Source organism: Bubalus kerabau, chromosome 9 (genome assembly GCF_029407905.1).
Source record: "Bubalus kerabau isolate K-KA32 ecotype Philippines breed swamp buffalo chromosome 9, PCC_UOA_SB_1v2, whole genome shotgun sequence".
In the NCBI taxonomy this organism is placed as follows: domain Eukaryota; kingdom Metazoa; phylum Chordata; class Mammalia; order Artiodactyla; family Bovidae; genus Bubalus; species Bubalus kerabau.
In genome coordinates, this window is record NC_073632.1 from 22,514,902 (window position 1) to 22,542,543 (window position 27,642).

The 27,642-nt window shown below is 39.0% G+C and overlaps 1 protein-coding gene across 3 annotated transcripts in view; it reads right to left on the reverse strand.

Moving 5' to 3' along the window:
• COL12A1 (collagen type XII alpha 1 chain) overlaps positions 1–27,642 on the reverse strand; it is a 119,912-nt gene that overhangs the window by 9,723 nt on the left and 82,547 nt on the right. For all 3 annotated transcript variants that reach the window (XM_055534817.1, XM_055534819.1, XM_055534818.1), the window contains 16 exons: positions 26,866–26,989; positions 26,557–26,700; positions 24,871–25,035; positions 23,535–23,573; positions 23,300–23,438; positions 20,618–20,760; positions 20,216–20,325; positions 14,406–14,555; positions 12,308–12,385; positions 10,898–10,984; positions 9,424–9,477; positions 8,243–8,338; positions 6,935–6,988; positions 6,530–6,583; positions 2,317–2,370; positions 851–922 (listed from right to left, as the gene is read on the reverse strand). In XM_055534817.1, the coding sequence (XP_055390792.1) occupies positions 851–922; positions 2,317–2,370; positions 6,530–6,583; positions 6,935–6,988; positions 8,243–8,338; positions 9,424–9,477; positions 10,898–10,984; positions 12,308–12,385; positions 14,406–14,555; positions 20,216–20,325; positions 20,618–20,760; positions 23,300–23,438; positions 23,535–23,573; positions 24,871–25,035; positions 26,557–26,700; positions 26,866–26,989 (1,563 nt within the window). The remainder of the gene's footprint in view (positions 1–850; positions 923–2,316; positions 2,371–6,529; positions 6,584–6,934; positions 6,989–8,242; positions 8,339–9,423; positions 9,478–10,897; positions 10,985–12,307; positions 12,386–14,405; positions 14,556–20,215; positions 20,326–20,617; positions 20,761–23,299; positions 23,439–23,534; positions 23,574–24,870; positions 25,036–26,556; positions 26,701–26,865; positions 26,990–27,642) is intronic.

The window sequence follows — 27,642 nt, forward strand, 5'->3', positions numbered from 1 at the left end:
TACCAGCTCCACTGTTGGAGAAGGCAATGGCACCCCACTCCAGTACTCTTGCCTGGAAATCCCATGGACGGAGGAGCCTGGTGGGCTGCAGTTCATGGGGTCGCTAAGAGTCGGACACGACTGAGCAACTTCACTTTCACTTTTCACTTTCATGCATTGGAGAAGGAAATGGCAACCCACTCCAGTGTTCTTGCCTGGAAAATCCCAGGGACGGGGGATCCTGGTGGGCTGCCGTCTATGGGGTCGCACAGAGTTGGACACTACTAAAGCGACTTAGCAGCAGCAGCAGCTCAACTATTATTTTAATCAAAACATCTGATAAAAAGAAAGTTAAACTAGATATGAGTTGGAGCAGGGCAGTGTAAAAAAGTAAGACAATGGATTAGATAAATTCTTTTAATTCTGGGGCCAGTGCTCTAGCATCCTCCACAGAAGAGGAAAGAGCGAGTGGCATGGCCACAGGACGCTCGCAAAGGGTTAACTTGCAGAGCATCCATGGGGGCACCATGCACCATCATGTTTTTCTGTCTTAAGCTGCATACCACTCCTAAATAAAAAGAATGATTCTGCTGACCCAGCTCTGAGTGTTTATACAGTGCAGAAATATGTGTCTTGGCTCATAATCCCATTCTCCTTTTAAAGAAACCCTATGACCACAATTTTCATCCCAGAATGTTATAACTTGGAGAGAAAAATTTTAGAACTAGTACCGAGTTAAATCCATGGGTTTAGCATAGTTTCAACAAATGCTTCAAACGTATTACAGCAGAGATAACATAAATAAGCCACAGTCTTGCAGTCTCTTCATCACTCACAGTGGAATGACTAGGCATGCAAGCCATCCACTTACTGGTCTGCCGTGATCTCCGGGCTTTCCTGGTTTCCCACTTGGTCCTGTGACTCCTGGAGAGCCTGGACTTCCCTGCAAGACACAGGCAGAGAAAACAAAAGGTTACCATGAAAGAGGAGTCCCATGTAAAGTAAACTAACAAAGCACAGAGGGTTTTGAAAGCTTTCAGCACATTAAGGAAGAATAAAATTAAATTTAAGATAACATGGAGGAAAAAAATATTGAAAATTCCTATTCAATCTTTATGGAGTGTATAGTTGAAAAATACACTTGAGATCATTTGAAAAATATATACATGTACTGTTTCCAATCAGTTTCACCATTCACAGACTGGGATCCTAGTAAGTTGGCTACTAAGTGAATTTACAAAAAGCAATTTCTTTTCATTTATTTCTGTTATCAAAATAGAAAACACATCAAAAGACAGGAGGGAAAACTTTGTTTGGGGAAGAAATTGAGACGGTATCTGAGCACCATGTCGTGGAGTTCCCCTTATCTCCAGGAAGTCGTAGCTCAGCCTAGAAACTCACTTTTTCTTTGGTGCATTCAAATAAAGCGTAATTCTCTTCTATCATATCAGCACCCTCAAACCCATCAAAACCATAAGAATTTCTCCCTTTTAGCACAACTTTAAGAAACTTTAACCATAGTTTAGTCTGTGGGGTGGCAAAGAGTCAGACATGACTGAGCGACTTTCACACAGCCATATTTTAGTAAAAATGTTTATAATATTGCTAGACAATACATTATCTTCTAAAGCTAAAACTTCCTTAAAATGGAATCATCAGATTTCTATAAAACAATCTTCTATTCATCAATCATATACATTTTAATCTCTGTAGCAAATACTTTAAATGAAATTTTACTATACATTTTCAACTCTACTTGAGAACATATATATTAAACATGAATCATTCATATCTAGCGAGAAGCCATGAAGAGCATCCATTACCTCCAACAACGTAATTGCAATTTCACCTGGAGGCAAGTATACAGATACTTCTTTCAGAGTCATTGGCTTCAGTATTTCTCCCAAAGATCTTAATTAGAAAACCTACTCAGTAAGAATTACATCCTCTGAATGACTTAAAACTGTTCAGTAATTAATATCCTTAAAATTCAAATATCATAAGCTACAGACTCATAATTCTAGAACAGGAAATGACCAGCAACATCATAAAACCCACCACTTAATGTACACATGGAAGGAACTAGAGCACTAACCAGTTAGGGATATTTTTCTGTTTTTCAAATATAACTTCATTAAACAGAAAGACTCTATTTTAACACATCTGTTTTCTCTAGCCTATTTTGTTTTAGGAGAATAAAAACAAGCAGGTCCCTCAACCGTGTGGTCCACAGCACAAATGGAACATGCCTCAAAGGTCAGGTTACTGAGTTTTTTCCTAGCGAGTTGGGGTAGGGGGTCAGGACAGGGAGACGAGTGTCACGCATTCCATTCTTACCGGTGGTCCAGGGGGACCCCTGGGTCCCATTGCTCCATCTTTTCCAGTAAAGCCCTATTGTAAAAATGAAATTATGTGTGGATTAGTGAAATAATGACCAAGCAAAATGGAAAGAAACTAAACAGGATGATAAAAGTGACAGGTGAGGGATTTAACCCAACTGCAGGTAACTTTTCAATACAAAGACAAATATGCCAAAAAAAAAAAAATGCTTTCCATTTAAGTTATACCTTTTACTGAATAGTTCAGTTCTAAACTCAGTCATTTATAGGGTTACAAATAAAATCGTTTTAAGAATTAAACTAGTCTTCTCCAAAGAAGGCAGTTTCCTATTATGAAGATACTAACTTTTGCTTTTGTAAGAGTATAAAGAAATCTACAGGAAGACTAGCCCTTTCTACTGAAAAGTTAACGTCCACGAACTGGCCTGGGAAGGATCAAAATAGGATGAAGGGAATGTTGCTGAGGAAACCAGGTGACGTCATAGAAGATGCAGGAGAGGCCAACCACCTGGTTAGAAAACTCCCTTCCTTGTTTCCAGACAGCCAGGACAGGCCCACTGTGCTTCACTCCTGGGGGATTTCTCTCCTCCTCTCCAAGAAAGAGGCAAAACTACGTTAACTCCACCACTCAAAAAGAAAGGAAATCCTCAGTCCTCACTTAATTGTTTAGTGGTCCATCTCTCCTCATCTCACTTACAGGCTAGACCCATACCAGATCGGGTTGAGAGGAGAGATTTACCCAGGAGTAGTGGGCATCTCTGTGCAGGTTGCACTGTGCCAGACGACCTCTGCCTGGAATGAGTCACTCACTGCCCGCTTAGTATTCATCCCAAGTGCAGACCTCTGAAATCCAGCCGAGGATTTCTGAGTCAGGCAGTTTTTTATGGTTGCTGCATTCCTCTGTCAAAGGAAATTTTTGCCTCCTTTGAGAATAAGTGATAATTTTATGCATATTCTTGGATCCTAGCAAAAAGTCAAGAACATTTGGATCACTGCCTACATTAAGTATCCACACTGCCATCGATTTTTACAAAAGAGGAAGTTTAAATTATTTCTTTAAAATTGCATTAGAAATAGCCTGTCCCTTCAAAAAAATTCAGAAACTTATAGAGATAAACATTTCAGACTGTTTTCTGGAAGATCTAGGCCTGCTTAACAAAAAACAGACTCTAAATTCATCTGATATAACATCAACACCACTCCTGGGAGCCACTTAAGAAGCAAAAATGCTCCGAGTCTGGTTCAGACAGTTGAATGTCATCTAAATTTCCTCCGACCACTGTAGAAAACACTCTTTTTTTTTTTCATTTTTTAAGGTAAGTATCATGTCTATGAATAATCCTCCTTCAGTCATCCTAAGAACTTCCTGATCAGCCATTTTCTCTTTTTTCCTTGCTTTACTGAGCTATAATTGACAAATTAAAATCGTATCTATTTATGGTGTACACGTGATGTTTTGATACATGTAGACATTGTAAAATGATTACCACAATCAAGATAACACATCCATCACCTCACAGAGCTATCATTTTTTATGTGGTGAGACTATTTAAGATACACTCTATTAGCAAATTTGAAGTACACAATATAGTATTAACTATGGTCATCATAATGTACATTAGATCTCCAGAACTTATCTGGCATAACTGAAACTCTGCATCCTTTGTCTAATATCTCCCCATTTTTCCCTCTTTTTCAGCCCCTGGCAGCCACCTGCTTCCAGGAGTTCAGCTTTTTTGAGATTTCATACATAAGTGAGATCATGCAGTATTTCTCTTTCTGTGCTTTGCTTATTTCAGGTGGCATGTCCTCCAGGTTCAAGGTTTATCCATGTTTTGGGAAATGATAGCATTTCCCTCTTCTTTTAAGACAGAATAACATTCCATTATATATAGTAAACGTATATTCATATATAAAAATATCACATTTTCTTTATCCACTCATTCATGGGCGGACAGTTAGGTCTAACCAAGTCATTTTCTCTTAGAAGAAACATATACCTAAATTGGGATGAGGCAGATTCTATTCTGGTGACCTCAGAAGGGCTAACACTGAGCCATCTGCAGAACTTTGTGCTGCAAATTTTATTTTTTTTACTTTCCATTTTCAAAGCTGCAGCAGTTATTGCTGCTTCCCTCCATGGGAGGATGGCCGAGAGGACCTGTGGTCGCTTTCACAGACGCACGTGTATGACTTGCCTGAACATGTACTTGTCTTGCTACTTTCTAACAGGCCCCACAACTGTGGCTCATTTGAAAATCCACCTGTGCTGAAGGCAACCTAAGCCTCTTGCTTCTACCAACTCCATCTTGCTAGTACATCTTCCGTCATCACCCTGGTCTTGGGCATGCTCTCCTGAGTTTATTCTCTTCTCTCCCACCACAGGGTTCAAGTTTCTTCCTTCCTTCCTTTCTTTCTTCATTCCTTCCTTCCACTCTCTGTCTCCCTTTCTCTTTTGGCTGAGATGTCTGCACCCAAAGTCTAACTTTCCAAAACCGTTTTATGTTCCATCAGCTGTGACTCCTACTCTCAGCATTAGTGACAGGAAACCGAGTTGTAGGTACAAGGCTGTGATGGAAAAAAGATGAATAATTTCCTGAAAACCTTCCTCACTCTCAACATGAGGGTCCTGGGTTGCCTCACCACAAAGCTGAATTCACAGATTAAAATGTGAGAGTGAAAAACACTGTCCTTCCCACCCCTTCACTTTCAGGGAAGCAGTGATCTTGGGGGTGGCTGCCTGATCACCAGCTCAGAAGAAGCATGTTGATGGGGTGGGCACTGACCACCCAGCGAGTCTTCATGGAACCCATGCTGAAGCACATGCCAATCCAACATGGCTTTCGTAGTAGCAGTGGAAAGGGAGGCAGCCCATCATTACCTCTGTTTTGTTTTTTTTTGTTTTTTTTTTAATTGGAGTATAGTTGATCTACAATGTTGTATTTAATTTCTGTTATACAGCAAGGTGACTCAGTTATACATATATATTCTTTTTCACATTCTTTCTTATCATGGTTTATCATAGGACATTGAACTATATTCAATATCCATTATTACTTCCTGACTGTGATATTTTTGGTTTTGTTGACTAATTGTATAGACCGACTGGTCACCCTTGCAATATCATTGTGGTCCTTTATTATAAGACAAGAATTCAAATAAAACTAGAGTGCCAGTCTCCAAAGAGTCAGAAGAATATGTATAAGTACCAGCGGGTCCCAGGCTCCCAGGAAACAGTTTTCTCTTTGACCTCATTTTCTCATAAATTCAAGAGTAGGCATTGGAGCAAATAAATTTCATGGGCAAATCATCCAACATTTGGTATTATCTGGGCAAAACTTTGCTTCATCTGATTGGCCCAACTCTTCTGCCCCATGGTGTCTTGGAGGTGTTAAGGTTAGCAAATCAATGCGTGAGTGACAAGTGGTATAGCCCGGGCCCTCTCAGAGCCTGCTGCTAGCCTTATGTTTTGACTTGATTAGTCAGAATACAGACAACACTCAGACTGCTGTCTAAACTAGAAGGTGCTGAAGTCATTAGTGACTTGGTTCTGAGCAGCTCTAAACCTTCTATTAAAGCATCTGTGGTCTCCTATGAAACCAAATGTTTCTGTAACATTAAACAGAGCACAGAACTCACTGTGCTTTTCATCTACTTGTCATAGAAAAAATTGGGTCTCCTGCACTGATTCCTCATAACTCAAGAACAGACCTGAGATCTGCCATAAAAAGCAAAATTCCTACTAAGTTCCAGGTGCTATCCATCACAGAGGCCTGCAGATGGTATCTGAGTTCTAAAGGTATAGAAAAGATGTCCCTGACCACATACAAAGTGCCACAGGAATCAAGACTATTCTTAGAGTTACATAAAAGATGCCTCATAAAAAAATTTTTAATTTTCAGAATTTAACGCAATTTTCTAGGATTCTTGAATCTCTTTCCAATGAACCAAAAGTCATTGGTTTTCAGAGCATGCTGAATTTTTTAAAATTTCCAAAATTCTAATGATTCATTTAAAGTCCCACCATTTTGTTTCATAGACCTTGAGATTGCCCTGGTGTCAGTTGGCCCACTGATATTAGCTTTTCTGCCTCCTATGAGATATGTGAACTCTGCATTTCCAGCCACACCAATTGAACTTTGGGATGGGGGGGTTAATTAATAGGCAATAATCATGTCCAACGTCATTAGAGGCCATGCAAGAAAACTTACTCTGTCTCCTGGAGGGCCCATTGGTCCTGGTGGGCCAGGTAATCCTGGAGTTCCCTACACAAAAGGAAACAAGCCAAGAAAACACTGTAATAAACGTTTTGTGTGAGGAAAGGAATTCATGTCCTTCTCCAAAATGTTTAGTAGGAAAGTCAGGGGACTCTGAGAAGGAACAGAAACTCAGTACTGAGCGCAGAGCCAGCCTGAGAGCTAGACGCTAGCTCAGTCAACAAGCCCAGACCTGACTGCACAGCCCCAGCCTGAAGCCTCAGACCAGGCGACGGAATGGAAAATGGCCAGGCTTCTGCTCTGCGGCTTAACCTTGGTTCACCTTCTGAGGCACTACAAGGGCAACTTTGCAAAGAACACTTGACGAGTCAAGAAAAGGCAAGGTGAAGAACAACTCACAGTCCTGCCTGGAAGTCCTGGCTCTCCGGCATCGCCCTTCATTCCCTGGCGACCCTGGAGCAAGCAGTGGGAAAACAGGTCTCAGCATTTTACAGAAATTAAGTGAAAGGGAAGACATGAGTCATTCCTGAAATCTCTATCACTTCATAAATCCAATGAAGCATATTTGTGAAGGGAGATGAATAAATTATTTTGGGGACTGATGCTCACTTTTTAAACTACAAATGCTGTTATAATTTCCATTTATCATGTTATGGGATCATTTTATGTAATCATGGGATAATATGCCTTTTTTGAGAGAACCCAAGTTGAAGGGGAAACTATTTTTATTATTTAACATATTTAATTTGGTGCTAACTGTAATGGAGACTCAATGAAATGTAACATAATTGTGTTCTGTATAACTACATGCTAGAAGGCACTTGTTAATAGGCAAATCTGAATTAAAGCTGATAATTTAATAGTCGTAATAAGAAAATAAATAGAAATAAAGCTCCCCCAAACTCCCCTGGGGATGTACGAAGCTAAAAGTAGATGCATTCAACCCTGTTCCTGTTTTACAGCTGCACTGAGAGGTATGCAGAGTCTTAGTTCCCTGACCAGAGATTGAACCTGTGCCCCCTGCAGTGGCAGCTCTCAGTCTTAACCACTGGACCCCAGGGAAGTCCTGCATTCAACCCTTTTGAGTGAAAAAAAAAATCCAATTCCTTCAAATGTTTCATTTCTAGCTATATCTGATATAGATTATTTTTTCTCTAAATGCAAAAAAAAAAAAAAAGTCTTTAAAGGGAGCTTAGACAAATTTAAAACTATGTAATTATCTGGATTCTTATTCATATGCTGTATTTGTTTTATCTTAAAGTATAGAAAAAAGTAGTTAAATAAAACACCAGCCTTAAAAGGTAAGACACTTCTCCTAAGTTCGGATTGGCATTTGGAATAAAACAAATTTTTATGGAAGTGATGACCTAGATAAATAAGTCATAAATATCAGACAGAACCCTAGGGCCTGCCACAGACTCAAAGCCATTTCAAAGCTTTCAGGATATTAAAGGATATTTGCATTACTTATTAAAATAATTTTTAAAGGTCAAAGAAGTAGCAACAATTTTTCCTACATAGTTACATATTATTACATATGCTATTTACATATCTGAAATTACAGTCACAGGAAGTCATCTCAATGACTAAACTTGTTGAGTTTTATGAAAAAACACTTGAATTTGGCAAAATAGAGTAGAAAATGTTCCAGTTAAATTCAGCATTAATCCACCATCCTCATTTCATACAGAAAGCCTTTGTACTTACTTGTTCACCGGGAATAGAGAGGCCATTGGGTCCCTGAGGGCCTGGAGGACCCTGGGGCCCAGGAGGACCTGTATCTCCACGAGGACCGGGGGGGCCCTACATACAGAACAGAGAAACAAGCACAGGGTCATAGACTGCCCTTCCAGGGCTGTCTTCACAACTCTAAGATACCAATCAGAATCTGCAAACGTTTTAGAAATTTCCCCATCTATTGGGTTGACCAGAAAACCCAAACAAAGTTTTTGGCCAACTCAATATAAAAGTATTTATTAATGTCATCCCTTTCTTCTTTTGACTACTCACTAAAAGAACTGGAAAGTACAATAAATTCACAAGAGCACTTAAATTTCCAAACCTATTTTTACATGGGAATAGGTTTCTTAAAAAGTAAAATGCATCCAATACATTCATATATCTATAGTCCTAGATTCATTCAGAGATCAAAACTCAAAATTCACTAGATTTGATTTCTTTTGAGCTGGTCCTGATTCCTCTTAGACTTGGGCTGATTTCTGGGACTAACATATGTCTACATCAGGCAAGGAAAGAGCAGATATGTTTACTCTATGCAGGAGCTTCTTTGCAGGGTGTCCAGGTAGAAAAGGACAAACCTAGAGTCAGACAGCCCTGGGTCAGCACCCCAGCCTCACTTTCCTGAGTTAGCTTAATGACAGTATGACAAAATCTACATATCGCCTTCATAATACATCCCCCCAAGATGCTGGAGTTGTCTTACGGAAACAGTTTTGAACCGGTAGAAGAGGCCAGTGACCCCCAGTGAAGGCAGATGTGGCCGGCTCGGCTCTTTCTCCAAGACAGATGAACCCTCCTCAGCTCCCTCTAGTAGGACTCTGCTCCTTGAAGGGGGTCTTCCAGGTGATGGCCAGGTCTCCCCCTCTGCGTCCCCATATGAGAGCAGAGCCCTTCGGTGCTTCTATAGGTCATTCTATTGCCCATGGGCAGTTCCCACTTCAGTGACATCCCCTGTACATTCCTTTATCTGACTAATCTAATCTACCATTCTGATATCCAGAGGCAAGACAGAGACCACATTATATTGCCTAAGGCTCACTAAACTTGAATCAACTTACTCAAGGGCACATTACCCTGTGAGCGGAAATTTGAATAACGAGACTTCAACATATAGGTGAAAATGTAAATGCACTCTAAAATATACTTACAACTGCCCCACTGACACCTCTTTCACCTCTCGGACCTTTAGCACCAGGTCCTCCCTAAAATACATAGTAAGAGAACATTTTAGGGTAAACATAGAAAACTAGGAAGAAGCTGATACATAAAAATTGCTTTAAGAAGCAGCGCACACTCCAGACAACCAATACTTCTACGGCTATTTATGAAATATGGAAATAAATACTTTCTATCATACAAATGTGTGGGAAAGGAGAATTTCAAAACATTCTTAAGGATCTCATTTTTATATTCTAACCTTTCCTTAATTGTTAGCAAATTTTGAAGCTGATTTGAAAATTTGAGGTTTACTTTAAAAAAAAAGCATTACTTTAAATAAAATATTTAAGCATTTCTAAGGAAAAAATCTATTTTGGAATTATATGAGTGTATTCTTCAGACAAAATAACATGCAATAAGAAGACTCTCTCAGAATCTCAGAACATGTAATTTAGTAACAGGAATTCAGAGACCTGTTCACTGAACAAAGAGGAAATAAACATGGTACTGATATCCAACAACGTTATCTTACAATTAGGAAAAAAATTCCTACTTCTCAAAAACATCGAAGTCACATCCAAGGTATAATTTTATGATTATAAATATAAATCAGGTAAGTCACTATTAATTAAAGAAAATAAATGATGTTAATTCCAGATATATTTTGATTCCATATATGAGGAGCTGGTTTGTAATTTAACCTAAAATCAATTTACATTATTTGTTAACAACATGTACAGTAAAATCTGGTGTTCTGAGGCTCTTTAAGCTGTTTCTATGTTAATTAACCCATGTTCTTAAAAGAGGTCAATAAAGCTTAGAGGTACCACTTCCATTCTGAAAAGCCAGCCTGGGTCATGTGTAATTGATCAACCAGATCTAACACTGTACTCTTCAGTGTTTTGCATTGCATTTTATTGGTCTTCCCTCCCCTCCATGGAAAGACCTGGTCAGTCTTCTCACTCAGGTTATTCCTAACCCCAACACTTTCACCGAGAGTTTATGATATCATCACATACATAAATTATCCTCTATATGTTATTCTATGATATGCTTGCTAATAACATACACATATCCTAGGCTCTAAAGTTTTTTGGGGTCAGCTTCTCAATCATGGCTCCACTACATAGGTACAAGAAGCTTTCAGGAGGTGTAAGGAATTTTCAAAATCATGTAACTAAAGAGAGAAACCCAAATCCGTATCTTGAAAAGCTCTTGAATGCTAGCCCATATCATTCATTCTCATGTGAGTAGAGAAATGTGTTCAAATGCTTTCAGATTTTCTTCTGGATTTACTCCAGTTCAGATCTCAAGATGTGCTGTGAAAATGGTCTGCAATTCATCTTGTTCTGTCCTACAACACACCAGTGGCTAGAAGCATTTTATGCGCAACACACTGACCAAAGGATGATTATGCCAAAGATTTAACTGGAAATACTAGAAGGACTATTTGAGTCTCCTTACTGCAGGCCCGGGGGGTCCTGGAGGTCCAACGCTGTCCTGTGTACATGTGCAAGCGTTCGGAAAAGCTGGGCATTTTGCTTCATCTCTCTGAAATTTGGAACAGAATATTTATCTCTGAATTGAAAGTAAACATAGCCTCTTATCCGCCACACCCACTTATCTTATACACACAAGGAAATCTATTTCCCAACTTAAAAGAATAATTTTTAATTATGATTACAAACTCTTACGCCCAATCTTGCTATGCCCCTTTCTGTCTTTAAAAGTTTTGCTTTAGGAAATCTCACGTAAGATATGTTTACAAAACCATCATCAGGACCCCTGGTAATTTAATCCAATTCTCTCTAGTCTGGTATTAGAGAAATGCTGAGTGTTTCAGATATGGATGCCCATTTCATTCAGAATAAAATTTAAAATCCCTTCCACAGCCTATAGGCCTTACACGGTCTGCAAAACAGCACCCCACCACCTTGCCCGCACCCCACTGCCCACCACCTCCCCTCTCCTTAACTCTGCCCCAGCCCCTCTCATCCGCTTCTTGTTTCTCAGATGTTCAGGGCAGCTTGTGTCCTTAGGGCCTTTACACTTACGGTCGCCTCTGGTTGGAATACTCTTTCTCCATTTTCCACATTGCTTGTCCCCTCACTTCACTCAGGTCTCTGCTTAAATCTCACCTTCTCCCTGAGGGCTGAGGGTACTCACCTGGCTACCGGTCCTTGCACCCTGCTTTGTTTTCTATGACTTTCCACTCGATAACATACTTATTAACTCCTCCTCCTCCTCTGCCTTTCTCTAGAATATTCCCTTTCACTGCTGTAACCTCAGCACACAGGATATGCCTGGCTTACAACAGGTGTTCAGTAAGTATTCATTGAGTAAATAATGCACACTTATTTTGTGGGTGTGTGCAGCTCACTGTTTGCCTAGAACTTCAAATCCATCTTCAGCATTCATCTTTGTAACCATCACCACCTACACAGATAATGTGGGGGAAGGCCATCACTCGAGCATTTCTACTTAGACATCCAGAGAGGTATGATGGCTGATCCTGTAAAGGATTTAATAAGCATTTACTGTAAAATGCTGGTATTTTACAAGCAACAGGAGGACTCTGCAGTAAATGGGTTTATCAGACATGCTGATTAAAGCAGGACTTTTCTGACTATGCCTAACCACTTGGGCTGTTAGGGAGAATTTCCAGATGCGGCCCTCTACATTCTTGACTTTTGGAGGGGGGGGTCCCAGCCTGAGCTGCGGTCGTTAATGAGCACGCACACCATGTGTGACCCTGGCTCCATCCTAACATGCAGCTGCTGAGGACTAGTTCCTCTCCCAGGCCATCCTCATCCACATCTCTTATTCCTCGAAGACTAATAAAACCATGACAAAATTCCATTCTGTTTCACTTACTCTGGAGGGAATATCACAGCATCTGTCTCTACTGGTCCACACCGGACTGCAGACAATATCAAAATTCTGGATTTGGAACTGTAAACAACCAACAGCAACATGAGCTAAAGATGCGTGAAACACATTTCATATTAACATTTCCACATTTTAACCTCTGCTAACTTCTCACGCAGACTCTCTAAAGGGTCCAGGCAATGAGAGCAATGTGATCCTTACCTCCTAAGAACAAAAAAACCCTATGCCTCAGAGAAAGGGACAGTAAAGCAAAATGCATAATGTGATAATCCCACTTCTGATTCATTTCCTTGGCTAAAATGAAATGTCTCATTGAGTTTTGTTTTTTTTTTTTTTAAGAGAACATTGATTTCTTTATATCCTTAAAAATGATGAGTGCATTTAAATCAGAATTTTAATTTGAAGACTACACACATTTAAATCAACTTTTAAGAGTCTACCTCTGTTAAAAAAAAAAAGTAACATTTTAAAAAATTCCTCATTTATTCTTAAATTGATGCTCTGTTTCTTATAAATTCTTACCTAGGGGCTAACTAATAATTTCATGTTTATTTACCTTCAGCTTAACTATTTCAGTATACATATATTTTCTATCTTACTACACTTAAAAAACAGAGTTCTTTGGATAAAAAAGAAAAGTTCACTTAGATATAGTCATTCTTTTATAAACTTGTTCTATTTAAATATTAAACCCAATATTCAATAAATGATTTTAATTGCAATTATATTATTTGCACTAAAAACTAGTTCTTCCCTCGTGGCTCTGAGGGTAAAGCGTCTGCCTGCACCTGGGAGACCTGGGTTTGATCCCTGGGTCAGGAAGATCCCCTGGAGAAGGAAATGGCAATCCATTCCAGTACTCTTGCCTGGAAAATTTCATGGACGGAGGAGCCTGGTGGGCTATAGTCCATGAGGTCACAAAGAGTTGGACACGACTGAGCAACTTCAACTTCACATGGTGAAAGCTAAGAGTGTTTTCAAGTTCAAGTTCTACATTGAGGGTTAAAAATTTCATTTCTGAATAGAGATGAAAATTCTGTCCATGAAAGAAAGCTAAGCTCAGTGAAAGCAATTTTAAAAAATAATAGAAGGGCTTCTCTGGTGACTCAGCAGTAAAGAATCCATCTGCCAATGCAGGAGACACAGGTTCAATCCCCGATCTGGGAAGATCCCACATTCCATGTAGCAACTAACCCCATGTACCACAACTATTAAGCCTGTGCTGGAGAGCCTGGGAGTCGCAACTACTGAGCCCATGTGATGCAACGTGAGCAGCACATGCCCTAGAGCCCATGCTCTACCACAAGTGAAGCCGCGGCAACCAGAAGCCAAACGCCACGACCAGAGAGTGGCCCCCATCTGTCACAACAAGGGAAAAGCCTAATAGCAACGAAGACCAAGCACAGCCAGAAATAAACAAGTAAAATTATCTTAAAAAATAATAGAAGCCAAAAATAGTAGTCTTGCTTTCAGAACAATGTTATTATTAATCAACATTTATTATGAACCTAGCCTGGGACAGTGAAAACCTCAGGTTTTAACAGTTTATTACTAAATAGCATTGTAAAAGGGTTGGCAAGCCCCCGCCTCAAACAAGCCAATGACAGTTGTGAGGCGGCTGCCACCCTACACTCATCTTCCTTCTGAGGCGGCCTGACCCCTCTGTGAGGGAGCGTAGCTCTGTGACGGTCACAGCCAGAGTCCACAAATGCAAAATGTCCCGAATGCACAAAGCTGTGTCAACAGTTCCTACTTTTGAAGAGCAAAAAAATAAATTCGTTTACATTTCACTGATTCTCCTGGCAAGGGTTTGTGCTGTACTCTCCAGTTTGATTCAGTTTCAAGTCAACTACATGATGTTCTCTGCTGCCCTGACATCTTAATTTGCTTCTAGCAGTAAAGCACATTATCATGTTTTGTCAGGAGCGTATTACCTCAGTGTAACTTCCAGTGTTTCAATCTAACCAAGATATAAAACAATTAAAAATATCATCGACGGAAAAGAAAAAGTACCAATTACTTTGAAAAATGTCATTTCTATCTTCATACAAAGTACCAAGAAAAATAAAACTGTGTTACTTACTGTGGCTGACTTCCTCTCCCCTTTAAGCAGTTTTCCAAGAATTTCATAACCGTCAGTGGTGATATTTCCAGCTTCCTTGATATCCTTCTCTACAATCTCATAGCAGTCGATGTAAATCTTAACACTTTTCGAGGTCACTACGATATGAACCTAAAAAGATCATTCGTTTCCATTATAAAATTTCTACCCAGAACAATATGGCTGACTTATACATATATCAGATCACACATTAAAAAAATGTGTACTTAAAGCTATTTATGAAATTAAAAGACGTATGCTCCTTGGAAGAATAGCTATGACCAACCTAGATAGCTTATTAAAAAGCAGAGCTTTTTAGCAAAGCTTGTTAAAAAGCATTACTTTGCCAACAAAGGTCCATCTAGTCATGGCTATGGTTTTTCCAGAAGTCATGTATGGATGAGAGAATTGGACAATAAAAAGAGCTGAGCACCGAAGAATTGATGCTTTTGAACTGTTGAGTTGGAGAAGACTCTTGAGAGTCCCTTGGACTGCAAGGAGATCCAACCAGTCCATTCTAAAGGAAATCAAGATGAATATTCATTGAAAGGACTGATGCTGAAGCTAAAACTCCAAAACTTTGGCCACCTGACGTGAAGAACTGACTCATTTAAAAAGACCCTGATGCTGGGAAAGATGAAAGCAGAAGGAGAAGGGGACGACAGAGGATGAGATGGTTGGATGGCATCACTGATGGACATAAGTTTGAGTAAACTCTGGGAGCTGGTGACAGACAGGGTGGCCTAGCATGCTGCAGTCCATGGGGTCGCAAAGAGTCAGACACAACTGAGCGACTGAACGGAAAGCTATTCTCATCCCAAATCAAGAGCCTTGAACTAAAAATTCAAGAACCAGGCTGCAGTGTCAATGTCATTTAATTTAACAACATCAAATTAAATGAACCACTTGAAGAGGAACTAAAAAGCCTCTTGATGAAGGTGAAAGAGGAGAGTGAAAAAGTTGGCTTAAAACTCAACATTCAGAAAACGAAGATCATGGCATCTGGTCCCATCACTTCATGGGAAATAGATGGGGAAACAGTGGAAACAGTGGCAGACTTTATTTTTGGGGGCTCTAAAATCACTGCAGATGGTGACTGCAGCCATGAAATTAAAAGACGCTTACTCCTTGGAAGGAAAGTTACGACCAACCTAGATAGCATATTCAAAAGCAGAGACATTACTTTGCCAACAAAGGTCCGTCTAGTCAAGACTATGGTTTTTCCAGTGGTCATGTATGGATGCAAGAGTTGGACTGTGAAGAAAGCTGAGTGCTGAAGAATTGATGCTTTTGAAGTGTGGTGTTGGAGAAGACTCTTGAGAGTCCCTTGGACTGCAAGGAGATCCAACCAGTCCATTCTGAAGGACATCAGCCCTGGGATTTCTTGGGAAGGAATGATGCTAAAGCTGAAACTCCAATACTTTGGCCACCTCATGCGAAGAGTTGACTCATTGGAAAAGACTCTGATGCTGGGAGGGATTGGGGGCAGGAGGAGAAGGGGACGACAGAGGATGAGATGGCTGGATGGCATCACTGACTCGATGGACGTGAGTCTGAGTGAACTCCGGGAGTTGGTGATGGACAGGGAGGCCTGGCGTGCTGCGATTCATGGGGTCACAAAGAGTCGGACACAACTGAGCAACTGAACTGAACTGAACTGAACTGAATCTCTCTGAGTCTCAGCCCTCCTGCTATTGTACATCAGTATAATTTCTTATTTTCCCCACGATGTATTCTTCCTGAGATGGCCAGAGATAATATAGTAGATGAGATGACTCTTTAAACGACAGAGAGCTTTTCAAAAAAAAAAGACTGACAGATACAGAGAACAAACTTGTGGTTACCTGTGGCAGGGCAGGGGGGCAAAACGGGTAGTGGATTAAGAGGTACATAGCACTTTGTATAAAATAAGCTACAAATATATACTATACAATGTGGGGAACACGGTCAATATTTCATAATAACTATTAAAAAATAAATTATAGCAAGTGAACTATTAAAATACAAGTTAATAAACTGTTATACTCAGAACAAAGGAGCCTTGAATGTCTTCCACTGATTTTGCTAAATTCAGTTTTTAATTTCTTAGTCCAGAATCCCTGCCAACTCATTGGAAAAGTCCCTGATGCTGAGAAAGATTGAGGGCAGAAGGAGAAGAAGGCATCAGATGAGATGGCTGGATGGCATCACCAATGCCATGGACATGAACTTGGGAAACTTCAGGAGAGGATGAAGGGACAGGGAGGCCTGGTACACTGCAGTCCATGGGGTTGCAAAGAGTCAGACATGACTGGGCAACTGAACAGCAACAATAGTCCTTGCCAAAAAGATCTTACACACCATGCAGATACCTAACATAGGAAAGAGCTAGGTTGTATGTTTTATAAAGAATCAGCTCTGGAAATCAAATTCAAGATTCAATTTCCTCATAAGAAAACAAACATGTTGATTTATTGTTGTTGGATATTGAAGATATTCAGAATCTTAAGAAATCTATTAGTACAGATAAATAATAAAACATCTATATTTCAATAATGTAAAGAATGGCTGCAGGCAATCTTTGGCTTTATAGTTATGCCCATAGTTTCCACTTATCACAGCCCAAATACCCAAGTAAGCCCATGATGATTACTTTAAAAAGTTTGGCTCCAAGTTAAGGAACAGAAATTCCATTAAATGCTTTAGAGTAAATAAGCATAAGGACAATCTCCAGAGATTTTTTTTTAACAGTAGATATTTTTTCCACATAGAATCACCACCAAAACATTAATTTAGTGCATCTATAAGTACTATGAATTACATACTGCTTTTATTTAAAAGTGATATATGACTTACTAAAAATAATTTTAAATACCCCAGGGCAGTCATCTAATACTGAATTCAAGATGAATGCCATATAGACATTCCCAAGGCATTTATTATCTAGTAAGAACTGAAACTTATTTATCAGATCTTATATGAACAATCTCAGAGGCTAACACTCAAAAGCTACTTGAAAAATCATAGAATCCAGAAAAACTATTTCAAAATCAAAGCTTTGAAGTTTTGAAACAAAATTATTCCAAATACACTTGTCACTCAATGCGAACCAAAAAGAAACACATGCTAAAAATATATTTTGCTATGATCTCTCCAGTGTGTTTTATTGCATTTTAAACACATGCATAATTACATTTCAAATCGGCTCTTCATCTGGGCACCACTGTCCCAAGTAATTAGGGACTATTTCCCAACCAGGAAGCATGTTGGTCACAGACCAATAGAACGAAGCAGGAACACTCTTGTCAACGCATCACCCTTCCCAAGGTCTGCCATTCCTTATTTTTCATCTATTCTACCTTTTTGTCTTGTTACAAATTTCTCACTCGAATCTACGTCACCTGTTACAATAAGATGGAGACATAGAACTTTTTCAAGAGAATCCTCCAGAAGCAGCAGTTGTCTGCCCTTCCCCACATAAGCTCTTTTAGTCTATCCCCTCTCTCCCAAGAGCCTCCTGCATGTTATTTTCACTTATTTGCTGCTTCTCTCAGAGAACTACTTGTTCTTATCTCAAGGACTGACGAACTTCAGTTCCCAAATTACATGGGAAATGAAAGAAGGGTGTTCCAAGTCCTTGGATCAGTAGCCAATAGAGACTGAACTTGGTACTTGAATGGATGCGATAAAGGAGAGTAGGTTATAAGAATGGGGTGGAGGAAGGAAGGAGGGGGAAGAAAACACAATGAAAAAGTAGAGGAGGAACTAAAAAAATAGAAAGACACTATGAAAAAAGAAGGCAGAGAATTTGAAAAGAAAAGAGTTTATGAGAAAAAGACAAGACGCATTACATAAAACCTAAGAACACAAATACCTCTCTAAAAAGGCAAATTAAGACGGGAGGGTCAAAAAACAATTCTCCTGATATGCAATAATTAATGACTATCACTATAGATCTCTTCAAAAATACTGCCTTATTTTCATCAAGTAAAACTAAACATTCAATGAAAGTTGGAAATTAAAAAATTATAATAGTTCCTAGCCTAGACGGGGGGAATAGTTTGGGGGAGAATGGATACATGTATACATATGGTTGACTCAGTTTGCTGTTCACCTGAAATTATCACAACATTGTTAATCAGCTATACCCCAGTACAAAATAAAAAGTTAAAAAGATAATAATAATAGTTCCTAAATGATTATCAGGTGGTTAATAGCAGGCTGAGTTTCCAATATCTTCAGTGGATATGGAAGAAAAATAAAATAGTCCTCTTTAGCAAGTTACTCAAATGTAAGTTTATAATAGGCATATCAATGAGCCAAAAAAAGTTCATAAGAACTTCACCAGATTCAGCATCTATTATTGGACAAGAAGCAATTGAGGCTAGTAAAAATTTGTCAAACTAGAATCTTCTTTCCCAATAAAGCATTTATTTTCCTGCACTTTACCAGTAAAGTCTGTAACTTGTTGAGCAAATATGCCTTTATACTCAGAGATCTCTGTTTCTTCATCATTGGTTTTGGGTTTTTTGTTTTTTTGTTTTTTTTTTGGCTTATCACTAATGTGCTCATTGGGCTTCCCTGGTGGCTCAGTGGTAAAGAATCCACCTGCCAATGCAGGAGACGCGGATTCAATCCGTGTCAGGAAGCTCCCCTGGAAAAGGAAATGGCAATCCACGCCAGTATTCTTGCCTGGGAAATTCCACAGACAGAAGAGCCTGGCAGGCTACAGTCCATGTGGTCCTATAGAGTTGGATACGACTGAGTGACTAAACAACAATAATGTGCACTTTGAGGCCTCTCCAAATCCCGTGAGGAGAGTCCCTTGCTATCTTCACCAAGAATCTGATTCACGAATAAGAAAACATTCTGGGAAGAAACCAAGATTCTTAGGAGGAGAATCAGCAAGAAATTCAGCTAAATCTACCTAATTATAGGGAAGTTCTTCAATTTTCACTTGAGAAATCAGATTGAATTGGAAATATTTGTTTTCTACATATGGGGACTAACTTTCTGAGCCTCATACTGGGGAAATTTTAAAGCTTGCGCAGCAAATAGTCTTCCTCCTGTTCATTTGATCCAATTGATGCAAAAATTCCATTAAAAAGTCCACTCATAACCAAGACTGTTCATTTCCAATTCTGCCAAAGTCAGTACTCTTATCTGTCAATTAATTGCCTGACAGCAAGTCTGTATTACCCTTGGATCTTAAAATTAAAAAATTAAGATCAAGAATAGATAATCCCCTAAGAATTTATCTTAGAAGTTTTAATAAAATGATTCAGAGAAGTTGTAAATGTGTTCATGCAGAAGTTAATCTCATAAACAGTTATCTTAATTATGTTGGTAGATAGTGATAACTTTTGGACTGACATGTTTGTAACTTTTCAATAAATGAGCAAGCGGAAGCAGCTTACTATGCTCTATAAAAGAAAAAATATTATCAACTAAATACAATCCACAAAAATTAAGCTTCTGAAACAAAATTACATAAAGGTTCAAAATAAAAGGTAGAAAAATGGGCGTACAACATTGTATATACTATACAACTCATATTCTAAAAAGACATTTGCATTGAATATATATTGAAATGTTAACAGTAGTTAATCTCATTAACTAGCAGATTAGTAGAAATATCATTTAAAATTTTCTTCTTTGAAAATTGATCAAATCCTCTGAAATAAGATATTGTTTTTAAAAGACATGGCTATGTTCCCACTAGTTTAACATACACTTTAATAAATAATAAATTAGTTTAAGTTTTAAGTCCACATACTTCTTTTATAAATAACCAGATAATCTTACGTTTTTACCTTATGAAAACTTCCATAAAATAATGCCTTCACTTCATCTGTGTCAAATGTAACAGTCTGCACCTCACCTCTTGTATCCTTGTTAAAGAATGATAATGTCCTGCTAGAAGCTGTAATCAACACATAATTGTTATTAAAATCAAATGCATGGAGATTCTATATTGAAAGTATTAACAATTAATTCTTGTTGAGGAGATCTCTAAAACATTAATAATTCGGTTAAGATAAAATGTGATTCAAGTATTTACTGACCTATTTTTTAAAAACTTTAAACATAAAAGCATAATCAAGGAAAAAGGTATATATGTACATACATAGACATCCAGAAGGTTCTTAAAGAGAAGGAAAACCATAATAAAAAATATGCATGCATGGGCCCTAAGAGAAGATAAAAATCCTTACGATCTGCAATCACACCAACTTGTGGTTTATAGTCTCTGTCTGTGATCTGCCAAATTGCAAAAGGGTCGCTGGGAGTTTCTGGGAGGAGTCTGAATAGTAATATAATTGTATATGAAGGAGGGAGTCCATTGGGATGTAGTTCTCTGTTGGATAAAGCAAAATTAATTAACTAATTAGTAAGGATTTCTCATCAGAAATAGATGATATTTAAAATTTTTGGACTAGAATCTTTTCATGACTAGTATTGAAGCCATTTATAATAATCCAATTATATGATAATAGTCCTTTTAATAATACATTATTAGAAGGGGAAAAATTTAAGAATGAGACCTCAAAATAGCAAACACTACAGACCCATTATGTAAGCAGTAATAGTTTATTTATAATCTGATAAAGTCAAAAAGTCTGGGAAACTGCCAAATGGTCTTTCATCCTACAGTTAATAAATCATTTTTTCTGGATACATAGATGATTATAAAACTATATAATGATTTTAGAGTGATAAACATTGTATCTACGGATGTAATTTAAAGAGCATAAATCTCACTAAATATATTCAATTTCCAACATCAGGGATATGAGATCATACGTAAGATGGCTCAAGGTTTCAATTTCCCCCTCCCTATACACTTCCAAAGTCCTCCCTTAAAATCAAATACATCAAATAAGCTCCAGAAGGTCACACGTTCCCAGAAACAAAACCAATAATATATGTTACTGCCACATACATGTGCAAATGTTTAGTGTTGATAAACGGATATGATTCAAGTTTCTTGGCTCTAAGGCTATTGAACATAAAATGCGGACCCATGTGTCCTTCTAGACTTGAGTCAATCATTGTTCTAAGGGAACCTCTGAAATAGCCTGAGACCATTGAAAAACACTTTCTTCGTAAAGATAGGAAAAGGGCCTTGAGAATCGGCCCATGGACAGAAAAGCAACTGCTCCACAGATTTTGACAGAGGCAGAGAGCGGCTCTCGGGGTTCTGAGCCTCAGGGAGCCACAGTCCCGGCACTTCTGGAATATAACGCTGTCCTATGTTTGGGTTTTTTTTTTTTCGATTTTTATTGGCATATGCTTGATTTGCAATGTTGCTTTTGCTTCTGCTGTACAGCAAAGTGAATCAGTTATACAAATACATAAAACCTCTCTTTTTTAGATTCTTTTCCCATCTGTACAGGCCAGGACCTCTACTCCACACTCTGAAATGCCCTCCTTCTTAAAGTGTATGTTCTGGGCAAGCTGACACAATGTCTTTTGTATGTTCGAAAACCAACCAAATTCATGATGAAATGAAGTGAAGAGTTGCTCAGTCGTATCTAACTCTTTGCCAACCCATGGACTATAGTCCGCCAGGCTCCTCTGTCCATGAAATCTTCGCAATATTCCACATTAAAAATAATATTGTCTCCATATAAAGTCATCAGTCACTTAGCCCATTTTTCTCCTTTTTTAGTTAATGAATGACTATGAAAAAATAAAGAAGTATTTAATTGCATTTTATGCCTCTTTCAGCCACAAGATCTGAATCTTAAGAGGACAGTGGGCTGTCTTATGTGAAAATGTAGGAATCATAGCTTGAGGTGACAGAGTTAAACACTGGGTATTTAGGTTCACTGCAAAACCTAAAACTGTGAACTAGTGTGGTTAACCATAAAGGAGTTAGGAACTCACAGTGTGGTCACACTACAACAATACAATCTGTGCTTCCTTACAAAAAATTAGCCTTGGTTTTAGTCTGCATTTTCCGTCAGCTTTCCCAGAGCATTTCAAATTTCAGGCATCATCATCTGACCCTGTCCTAAGTTTCTGAAAACTTTATTTCTTGGTGTTCTTTCCCCTCCAGAAGGTGCCAAACACATATTTTGGTTATCGGAACCAGGTACAAACTTTCATCAAGTTAAATAACATCGAGAGCTGCCCAACAGGTCCCAGGAGCACCAGCCAATAAAAACTAACTGCCGCCTGTCGGATCACAGATCACTGACAGACTGCTGCAGTCTTTCATCTTCTGGAGTCAGAAGCTCTAGGAAGAATGCCTGATCCCATTCTGCACTGATTCCATCCAGCCCTTCTGCACCCACGGAGAAACGGTCAAGAGAAGAAGGTGCCTCCCTGCTTAAATAATCTCCCTTAGAAGAAGCATAACTACAGTCCTAGCCTTAAATTCAAAAGGATTTAGTAATCCATCACGTGGCAGATACAGGATGAGATTCTCAGAGTAGCAGGCTTGAGTACTAGTCTCCCATGTGACCTGATAAAAGACCCTTAACTCAGCTGTGGGGCTTCCCTGATGGCTCAGTGGTAAAGAATCTGTCTGCAATGCAGGAGATGCGGGAAACACGGATTCAATCCTTGGGTCGGGAAAATCCCCTGGAGGAAGAAATGGCAACCCACTCCAGTATTCATGCCAGGAGAATCCCAAGGACAGAGGAGCCTGGGGGCCTACAGTCCATGGGGTCACAAAGAGTCAGACATGACTGAGCAACTGAACATACACACCACACACACACACACACACACAACCCAATTGTACTTAAGGAAACTAAATCAGGTTATCCATATGACTTTTCTGACAATTCTAAAATACCAGAGTGATAAGAAATCATCAAAGATTCTAAGAACCTCAAAAAAGCCTCTGGCCCATGGTAAGAAAGAGACCCTCCTGTTGTCAGACTCACACTGTAGGCTGGTTCACAAAGGCGTTCTTCTGAAGCCTGTAAGATGAGTAGCTGGGGAAAGAGCCTGACTCCAGGGAGACTCCTTGCACAGAAGCAAAATTCTTTTCTGTCAGATTGTACGCTTCAAGCATCTTAAAACCTTCACATCAGAACAGAAAATATTGAAATGAGGTTATCTGAATTATCTTATTGCTTAAATCCTGAAATAAATTAGCCCAAGAGTATGAACGCTTACCTGGTGAGGTGTAGCCGTCCAAATAAATGAGAGGGCAACCTGCAACGTACAGCATTGTTTAAGCACAAGGCACCAAGGAAAACTAACATTACACACGCACAGAAAGCACCTGCATATGGACAGCAAGTAACCAAACTGTTCATTCATTTACAGAACATAACAATCGAACCTTTTCTAAGTGGTTTTGTGTAGATTTTCAACTTGTAGGAGAAATTATACTATTGAGTAGTGTAACCATGTTTTCTGGACAGTCTCCAGTCCACCTGGAATTTTACAACGTTCTTAAGAATGGTAAGACAGAATTAAAGGGGGAAATTTATATATTTTTTTCGATGGATTAAAGAACTTTTCGCCCAAGGAACTTTAAATTTATGCAAGGGCAGGAGGAATTTGTTGCCAGCCAGTCCTCTTCTCGGCCAAATGCTGGAGGCTCGTGCTCCTCACTAACCATCCAGGGGCAGGTGTGCAGGGGGTCCCAACCTGGGGCCCGGAGCTGGGACAGGAAAGGCTGCATGCAAGACTCCCTGGAATGGATGGAACAGCTGCTGCTCCCTCCCTGCTCCTTTCACTAGTGCAGCTCCATTCTGAGCTGCAGTGTTAATTTTTACAGTAAGCCATTAACATTTGTTTACTTCCTCTGCCTCTAACCAGAGTTCTGAGATTCTAATATAATGTTTAATAGGGGAAAAAAACAACACTTAAAAAGCACAGCTCTGCCTGGGATTAGGGGTTTAGATGAGCCACTCAACTATCTCCTTAATCTAATACTCCAAAAATCAGAGTTCATGAATGGGGAGGAGGACAAATGGATTTAAATCTTTTGTCCTTCACTGCATCTCAAAAGTTAAACTGGAGGTCTCGGTATACCATGAATATACCCAAAGAAACAAATAAGAACCAAGTGCATTTCTACAGGGAACACTCACATAAGGCTGTTTTTTCATGGCTCTCTTGAAGCACAGATGTTGACAGAACAAATACCAATTGATTACTAACAGGGAAAACCTTCACCTCACAGAAATGCTTCTATAAATGCATTTCTAAGTTGAAGATTCATTTTCTCAAATGTCACAGGCATTGAGATGGTGGGAAAAGGATATATACAAACATTTTATTTCCATACAAGGAATATTGCATCTTCAAGACTAAAAATGGACCTCTGACAAGCACACAGTCAGCATGATCTCAATAGGAACAGTGATTCATCAGGTTCTCAAGTGGTTTCCCAGGATCTATTTATGCACAGACTTGATCTTGGTTAGGATAAGGAATGGTCTACACAGTAGTTACTTTTCAAAACAAGTGAGACTATGGATCCATATGGACCATGACTTACTTGAAGTGGCAGTTTCACACACAAATGTGATGAGGTTGTCCTCGATCTTCTCAAAAGATTCAAAGTCATCCACAATGAACACGTGCCGTTCGCTTGGTTTGCTCGCTATGTTGGCAAGTTCATTGTAGTCGACATCAGCCACGCCAACTACAAAGACACTGAACCCTGCAGAGCAATGTTTACAGAATTACACAAACTTTTATTGTCTCAACAATTCAAAATAAAATCTTATCAGAAATGATGCCAAATTTTCTCAGCTTATGCATCAAGTTCTTTCAACATACTTTTTTTTATGGATTTCCTAAAATAAAATCGTAACAATCAAAAGGTGAACATTTTAATAACAAAATGACTTAATGTAGCACTCATTTCCTTCCACACATCCTAATATACCCATTAATATAAAATTCAATTAATTGGATTTCCTAAAATAAAATCTTAACAATTAAAAGGTGAACATTTTAATAACAAAATGGCTTAATGTAGCACTCATTTCCTTCCACACATCCTAAATATACCCATTAATTCTGCAGATGTCTTAGGCAACATTAGCATTTTAAGCCGATTTGACTCAGAAACCAACAATAGGCCCATTTTAACTGAATTCCTGAAACTAATTTACTCAATAAACTCAGGCTCAAAGTCAGCACTTTGACCACTTTCAAAATGAAATCTACAACTCCCGCTGGCAATAAACTTTCATTTATTTAGGCTAACCCAAATAAACAAAAGTTTAATTGGACAGCAGGAAAAATAGGCTATATAAAGAACTGGTTACATAATTAGCTAGAAACAAGATAACTTGAGGAGCAATCATTCATAATCCCAAAGTTAAATCAGCGAGGAGCCCAACATATGAAGAAATCTGTTCAAAGTGCCTAACCACAATGGAAATAATTTATAAAAACATCAGTGCATAGAATGATCTCTATTGTAAGAAGACAGTATGACTTAGTATTAATCATGACTCAGACTTTTAGCCAAAGACCCATACATGTGCAGATGACAAACTCTATATAATGAAGTACTTTACAATTTAGACCAGAGTAAATCATGCATAGCATAGAATTCTCTCTAAAATACGTCCACCTTGGACCCTGCCTGAAGGAGTGAGGCTGTTAAAGCAAGCACTATAAAGATCTTGTTTCATCTCTAATCATCTGACATAACTAATTTGAAGGGCAGTGTAACATTCTTGCTACAGGCTTTCAGAATGTTTGATTGCCAGGATCTACACCAGTGACGTCTCCCCAGATGCCTCTCCACTCCTTTGCAGTGAACCTTCCAGCAATCTGTTTGGGGCATGAGTCTACCAGGTCATGCTAAACCTATGTCCCTCCTTAGAGTGGGTTGAACCAGCATCAAGATTTACTTCTGCTACAGCAGGAAGCCTGCTTGAGGATCATCCCATCACTGCTGTCTGTACCCTTCCAACCACTACAGGGGACAGAGCCTGAGGCATGCATGTCTTACACAAAGAATACACCATGTCTTTGCTGAGCAATTATCCAACTGTTCCATGATTAAATGTAAAATAACATTAGAAGGGTATGGAAGAGGATAAAGTCAAAGAGAAACAATAAAGTAAAATCCATAATTTTGGTCTTTTTCAAGCATTTCTGGATGTTTGAAACTGTAAAATAAGTGAGGGCAATCCCTAGGCGTCAAATGTATGCCTGTGTTTACCTGACTGCTGGATGACCAAAGCCGCCTTCTTGACCTCATCCTGCGACCGACCATCCGTGACTACAACCAGCACCTTGGGGACATTCTTCCTCATGCCGCTCTCCCAGGTCAACACCTTCTCCTTGATAAAGGTCAGAGCCTTGCCTGTAGAATGTGGCACAGAACATGTTTGTGTCTTATCAGTGAAAACTATCCAAATGCCTTTAGTCACACCCAACGGATAAGAATTTGAATGTTAGAGTTATACTCAGCCCATCACTCCAAAGGCTTTGGAGAGCAAAAGTCTAAGTACCTGCTGATGAACAGTACCTGTTCTTGTGTTTCCTCCTCTGTACCGAATGTTCTGGAGGGCCCCCAGGGCCGGGGCCTTGTCATTGTATGTGTTCAGCTTAAACTCAGACTTGACCTCGTCACTGTACTGCACAAATGAGACCTGAAGAGAAAGGCAGTTTGGTGGTGAGGGTAAGTCAACTCTTTTTATGTTTCAATTTTCAAATGAGTCCTCTAGTTGCAGAATGGGAAAGAGAAGTGTATTCGACCTGATGAAATATTATAAACACTTTACAGCTAATATTATAACACTGACTATCATTGTCTCACTAAATTCTCGAATTTCTGATCTTCATAAAAGTGTCAGTAATTGATAACTGATAAAGTACATGCACTGTATTTATTGTCCAGGATGTAAGAAGGGATGCATGAAGCTAGAGAGCAGTGAGGTTCCAGGATTAGAAATGAGAACATACTATCTTGAGCTCAAATGTTGGCTAAGCAATTGTTTCTCATTTCTACTGACTCCATCTATTCTCCATGGTAACATAAAAATGGCACATGTGTGACAATAATCATCACTCATCACAAACTCAGTGGCGGTGTGATTTAGTAGAAAGCTTATAGGCTTTATACACAGGATCAATGGGATCAAAACTCTGCCGATTGATAGCTCTGTGACATTGGGCAAGTGCCCAACATCTCCAGGTCTTCGTTTTTTTATCAGCAAAATGGAAACAATTATACTTACTTTCTTCAGTCATTTTAAGGAAGAAGAATCATATATACTAAGTAGCACATGGAAGCTAATAAAAT